General features: G+C 34.5%; 2 protein-coding genes across 2 annotated transcripts in view; one reads left to right on the forward strand and one right to left on the reverse strand.

Moving 5' to 3' along the window:
- Window positions 1-1,047, reverse strand: part of LOC100176929 (protein PBDC1) — a 2,941-nt gene extending 1,894 nt beyond the window's left edge. The window contains exons 1-2 of the mRNA XM_009860937.3: window positions 923-1,047; window positions 771-830 (exon numbers count right to left, since the gene is read on the reverse strand). Of these exons, the coding sequence (XP_009859239.1) occupies window positions 771-830; window positions 923-955 (93 nt within the window). The 5' untranslated portion in view covers window positions 956-1,047. The remainder of the gene's footprint in view (window positions 1-770; window positions 831-922) is intronic.
- Window positions 1,048-1,232: 185 nt separating this feature from the next.
- Window positions 1,233-4,561, forward strand: LOC104265886 (histone-binding protein RBBP4). The gene is made up of 3 exons (XM_018812870.2): window positions 1,233-1,320; window positions 2,508-3,520; window positions 3,944-4,561. The coding sequence occupies exons 2-3, from the start codon at window positions 2,555-2,557 to the stop codon at window positions 4,271-4,273; spliced, it is 1,296 nt and encodes a 431-aa protein (XP_018668415.1). The 5' UTR covers window positions 1,233-1,320; window positions 2,508-2,554; the 3' UTR covers window positions 4,274-4,561.
- The last annotated feature ends 2,479 nt before the right edge of the window (window positions 4,562-7,040 follow it).

The following is a 7,040-nucleotide window of genomic DNA, read 5'->3' on the forward strand; positions in this document are numbered from 1 at the left end:
TGTCTGTATTCTGAACCAAGCCCCCATTTTTTTGAAAAAATTAATGTTTCATTTTGTAGCTATTACGTAGCGCTATAACATATTCCAAGCTGGTGCGTGCGAAAATTCTATAAATATGTTTTTATGACGAATATTAATATTCATAATTAAAAAAAAAAATTAAAATTAATTATTTTTTTAATGGGAATGGTATGTTAGTGAGTTAGTGACCAACATAGATGTATGCGGAAGTTATATTTTTGCAAAAAAAAATGAAAATTTAATATTTATATGATTCAAGTTATGGTCATACTTTTTAATATTTCATACCCAAGCCCCCATTTTTTTTAGGAAAAAAATGTTTCGTTTTGTAGCTATTAAGTAGCGCTACAACATATTCAAAGCTGGTGCGTGCGAAAAATTTATAAATATGTTTTTATGACGAATATTAATATTCATAATTAATATTTTTTCGAATTTTAAATTTTTGATTTCAGAATCGGTACCGCTGGGGTCTAGTTAGTACAGTGTCCAAATTTTAGGTTGGTGGCACCAGTAGAAGGTATCGAAAATGGCCGCTAGAATATCTGTATTCTAGGATCACCTTGGTACACCAGCATGAATATCATATATTATTTGGCATAGGATATTTTATTTTGCATAACAGCCACATTCCAGAGCACATTATCAAACATAAACAATAGACCACACCATGCAAAAATCACTACATGTAATACATATTAACATAAAAACGCAAACAATTACCTATCGAGGTATAAAATTGCGCTTACGTTATAATGTAGTTCTGCCTCATCATAAGCTTTCATTGCCCATGACACTTCAATCGTTCTCTGTGGTTCAAGAAATAAATAATATTTATCTTTGTTTAAATTCGAACAAATAGTGAATTTAACATTACGTAATAATTACAGCAAGAACTTACGTCATTTGTGTATGATTGCGAATTCGTATCCATTTTTCATGAGAACGTAAACGAAATAGCAAAGATAACAACAAAGACTAAAAATCTTGAAAAACGTGAGTATCCTGAAACGTTGTGAATGTAACCACCATGTTTATTTCCAGTGTTCCCGTTATTTACCATCATATAAAATAACGTGTTCTCTAAAATTTTATATACGATAAAGCATACAAAATACGCGAATTTTATGTAACTTGATCTAAATTAAAAGTAAATTAACAATTTCTTTCTTGAAATTTTAAATTAAGCATGTTTCATTTACACAGTAAAACGAAATTGTATGCTTTGGAAACACTACGTGCCACTTGCGGGAAACAGTATTGAAGCAAAATCGAAGAGGAAAGGAAAAGGCTGTGTCGGTAAGAGTGGGAAAACCGAATATTAGTTATTTTTGGTGTATTCTACTAGAATAATTATGTTTATGTGTTTTTTTAATTGTTTTTATTTATTCTGTTTCATAAAATTTTAATGTCTAACAATACAGTATTTATAAACCATAGTAAATATTTTTTAATAGCGTACCAGTATGTGGAACGGGTATTGCTATTATGATTGTGTTATATTAATGTTTTCAAATAAACAAAAGTGACTATAATATATATATACGTTACGATGTAAAAAGCTACCAGTGCCACAAAGACTGCAGTGTTGCCAGTCTGCAGAGTATGGCACGTGCACGAGCGATTTTTTTTACAAACTTTTGGTTATGCATGCCATAATTTGTCCCACGCACGCCAATTAATTAAACAATGAAAAAAAACGTATTAAATTAAGTAGGATTTCCTATTGTGACTTGGAAATGTACGTGGTTTGCACGCCGATTTTTGATGATAGCTCTTGCACGCGCGAGATCTCGTTTTAAATATATCTAAACTTAAATCGTCCACATTAGAGAGACAACGTAATAAAACAAGGTTTTATTTTCAAAAGCAGTATCACCCCTTCCCATGTGTTTGATAAGATCAATAGCGGGTGTGATGTAATAACTAATAAATAAAATAGTTTTACATTTTAAAATCGTATGAAAGTGGCTTACATCTTATTAAAACATGTTAAGTAAAAGAGCTACATTCAACTCCACCATTTATCGTTACTCAATATTTAATGTATTTGTATTTGGGTCCCAATAACACTTGTTGCATAATATTTTGGTGTGACAAGATAAACATAAATGTTTTTTTGATCAGTCAAAACTGGTTGCTTTGTAATAAATATATTTTACATGTATGTACTTTTTCAACATCTTCACTTGACCAATTAATCCAAGCCCCACTATTTTACTGGTAAACAATGAGAACAGTTTTGGTTTTCTTCTGCTGCGTAGTATTTTAACTCTCGTGTGGGAACATAAGTCTCACTTTACCAGCTAGAATTCCTTACTTCAGAAATTATAATTTGTTGCGTTCTGTCATGTATAGCCATGAAAAAGGGCTTTAGTTTCCACAAAAAGGGTTTTGTGGCAGAAACCTGGTTGTTTTCATATTTTAGATAAAGTTAAATATTTTTGTTTAATGTATTCAAATTTAAGCTTTTTTATATTTTATAGCTACAGTGAAGGTGTGTACTGGTTGAATTAAAGTTAAAATAATAGAAATGGGAGAAAAAGACGGAGCGTATGATGATTCTGTTGAAGAACGTGTCATCAATGAAGAATACAAGATATGGAAGAAAAATACACCATTTCTGTATGATCTTGTCATGACCCATGCTTTAGAATGGCCCAGTCTTACTTGCCAATGGCTTCCTGATGTGACCAAACCTGAGGGGAAAGATTACACAGTTCATCGTTTGATTCTGGGCACCCATACTTCTGATGAACAGAATCATTTGATCATCGCGAGTGTTCAACTTCCAACTGACGATGCTCAGTTTGACGCCTCACATTATGACAGCGAGCGTGGGGAGTTTGGCGGCTTTGGTTCTGTCAGTGGAAAGATTGAAATTGAAATTAAAATCAACCATGAGGGAGAAGTAAACAGGGCCAGGTTCATGCCTCAGAATCCATGCATCATTGGAACAAAGACTCCATCCAGCGATGTGTTGGTGTTTGACTACACAAAGCATCCTAGCAAACCAGATCCATGCGGAGACTGCAATCCTGATTTGCGTCTGCGTGGTCACCAGAAGGAAGGGTATGGCCTTTCTTGGAATCCAAATCTAAGCGGCCATTTGTTAAGTGCATCTGATGATCATACCATTTGTTTATGGGATGTTGGTGCCACACCACGTGAAGGGAGAATTCTGGATGCTCAACATATTTACACAGGTCATACAGCTGTAGTTGAAGACGTATCTTGGCATTTATTGCATGAAAGTTTGTTCGGTTCAGTTGCTGATGACCAAAAATTGATGATTTGGGATACACGTTCTGCTGCTTGTAACAAACCAAGTCATGTTGTTGATGCACACACCGCTGAAGTAAACTGCCTTTCCTTCAACCCATACAGTGAGTTCATTCTAGCAACAGGTTCTGCCGACAAAACGGTTGCTTTGTGGGATTTACGGAACCTCAAACTTAAGTTACATTCGTTTGAGTCTCACAAAGATGAAATTTTCCAGGTATAACATTTTGAATTGAATTTAAATACCGTCCTAAGCACGACTCTACCTTTTTTTTTATGATAAGTGGCCAACTCACATCACAAGTCACAACCACTGCTTGGTGACGGCCGCGTACCATACAGTACAATTTCCCCTTTTTTTAACCTTCATTAATCAAATTAAAAGAAACTAATTTTAAAAATCCGAACTAATATATTATATGTTAGGGTTTAGGGTACAAACAGTACATTAATTAGGGAAGCACTATACAGTGTTTCATACTGCTACAGTTTGACTTTACAAAAGCCAATGTGTAATGGAATATTCTGCAGCATTAGATCATTAGCCATGTAGTTGTTAGTACAGCTAGTTTGTAATACTTCCAATTTTTCGTATCTCTTTCTGAACAATTGAAATTTGAACATTTTGCTACTTTTTCAGGTACAATGGTCTCCACATAATGAAACCATCTTGGCTTCAAGTGGAACTGATCGGAGGTTAAATGTCTGGGATCTGAGTAAGATCGGGGAAGAGCAGAGTGCTGAAGATGCAGAAGATGGTCCTCCTGAACTCCTTTTCGTACATGGAGGACACACAGCAAAGATTTCAGACTTTTCTTGGAATCCCAACGAGCCTTGGGTGTCTTGCTCTGTTTCTGAGGATAACATTATGCAAGTATGGCAGATGGCTGAAAACATCTACAACGATGAAGAACAAGATACAGCCGGGTCTTCTACTCCCGCTGCAGAGTTAGAGCAAAATGCTACCTGAAATAATCATCTAAAAAACAAAACAGTTCAAAAACGGTCTGAAATAGATTTGTAATCTTGGTTTCTTTTGTATTGGTTAATAATATGTGTCCCAAGGTTATATATTGAGGTAAATTTATTTCAGACTGGTTGTAATACCAAATACGTATACATGATACCTTTTTATAATTGGAAAATCATTTTGTTGTGATAAGTATAAATGGAAATTTTTCGATGAATTCAGTCGTATTTTTTACTTGTAAGGGTTTACCATTGGTTGTACATATGTAATAAACTATTAAGCATACAACTTGTATTAAGTTTCAATCTTAGATTTAGATGTTTTGAATCTAAAGTTGAATGAATGTAACTTACTTTTTCCTCGCGTGGCCTGGTGTTCTGTTTCATAGACCTCGGGCCAGCTTACGAGTTACCTAGTATGTTACTTCGCGGGTGATTATTTGTTGGTGGATTTTCAATTTTTTTATGTATGGCTGATAATTTGGACAACCCATTAGTGACCACTGGGTTTGAGCAATTGCCGTTAAGTGTCTTTCCCAAGAACACATACGCCACCAATGGTAGCAGCGAAGGGCCTTGAACCGTTAATTCTGCAGTAAAGGCAGGCGCGCTAACCAATTGTGCCACCGTTCGGAAAGTTCCCATCATAACGTAAAAAAACATACAGGGTGGGATAGGATGGGACATTCTTTCATTCTATTTTCTTTCCCATTTGGTAGTAAAGAAAGAACACTCAATGAATTATAAAACCGTATCCTCACGACTCCAATATATACCTTTGTTAATTGTTTAAAACACAATCAGGATATTTGGATTTTACGTGCTAAAGGTGTCCTGTCTCCCCCACCCTGCTGTATAATATTACTGTGAAGTAAGGTAGGAAACCTTAGCCATTAAATCACATATTTGTGTTTTAAACAAATAACAACGCTCTTAGAGTCGTGATCATACGGTTATACACTTTTCTAAATATTCTTTGTTTATACAAACAAATAAAACGAGTAAACAGAATGAAAACCCAGCTTACCCCACCTTACTATATAACTGAAAAATTAGTTTCGCACAATGACAGATAAATGTTTCCAAAACACATTGTGGAGCAACAACATACGTTATAACTCGAACATCTTATTCCACATACACGCCTCGTGCCGCTTACGAGTTGCCACTTGTATAACTTTGTGTGGTTGTTATTTTCATATGCCTGACAATTTGTACAATAGTTTAAACACTAGCAGACTAGCTAATTTTGGTTGCCCGTCACGCGACGTCAAATATGTTCCATCCTGCATTCAAAAACTTTTACGTTACATGTATAATATAAGGTACACCACGGCCTATAGGCAACTAGGGATATCTCTAGTTGGCCGTGGGTACACCCCGAATGCACATTGTTGAAAGAAGAAGAACGGATCGTTGTTGTTCGTGATCTCTTTCCTGCTAACTGCGATCGTAATACAACATTATGCACAAGCTACTATCGAAATACTCTGTTACGTCATAACTGAAGCGACTGTGGTAAAATGAGTTGGGTTATTGCTTACGTGTATACCCCACATATTGTTTTAAACATTAAACTGTGCTCATTAGAAGTTTGTTTGTAGTACTTGCTTACTAGACTCCATGAACATACCGAACTCATTTTTACTTGCTTAAAATATAGAGAAGCGTTAACTTGTTTTAACTGTTTTATTGTATACATTATACAACATGCATAATTTGTACAATCTGCTTTAAAGATGGATTCTCTGGTAACATATGTACAAACTTTGGGAATGCCCAAACCCTTTGCCCAAACCCTGCTCTAACAGCTGAACTTAATATTTGTATGCGTTAGAAATGATCCACTATCGTGATATATTGGTTCCGACTGATATAAGAGGGTGGGGGAAGATGGGACACTTTGTCGGACGAGACTTTTTTAAACTTTCTTTTTACGAACCCCCATTTAATGAAAATCAGGAATATAAGGTTACAGAATTATTCGACAGTATTATCACGACTTTATAAAACGCCCGTCAAGGCTGATTACTGTTTTTAAATATTGAAAAAAATATGTAAAATAGAAACAGTATATACTTTGAACAGTAAAAAAATGCGAAATAGTAAGGTGCTATTTTTAATGCTTGCTAAATCATAGTAAAGCCGATGAATTTTTTTAGTGAGCGTGTGCGAACGATTAAATTAGTTTCATAGCTTCATAAAACAATCTTGAATATTTCGTACAGTTTGAGTATGTCTCATAACACTCGTTTAAGTTTTGTAAAAAAAACACTGAGATATAGTACAATGGGGGAAGATGGGACTCTTAAGCACATATTGCCAAATATTTCCAAAATCAAAAAAGATGACGGTTTTTGGGTAATACCACGAATTAGTATTATCATTCCTTTAATAAATGACACCAATTTGATAAAATTGAATAAAACACACGAGGAGTTATTTACCGATCCGCACAACAGGTGAAATTTTACAAATTCGAAAACACACAGGATAAGATGAGACAGTTTAAAATCATTGTTAATTTTGATTATTAAGTGTATTTATAAATAGAAATATACGTAAATAACACGAAATAATACTGTACGCTTTGAAAATTAGGTCTAAACCTTCATTTTCTTGCCCTACTGCTATAGTTGTTAACATGTTACCTATACATTATGTTATTGCGTAACAATTGGTATTGTTTGAACGACAACGGGTAATGTTCGAACATCAATGGGTAAATTTTGTATCCTACAAATGTATATAAACATGTAATATCAGAA

This window comes from Ciona intestinalis, chromosome 8, assembly GCF_000224145.3.
Source record: "Ciona intestinalis chromosome 8, KH, whole genome shotgun sequence".
Lineage (NCBI taxonomy): Eukaryota > Metazoa > Chordata > Ascidiacea > Phlebobranchia > Cionidae > Ciona > Ciona intestinalis.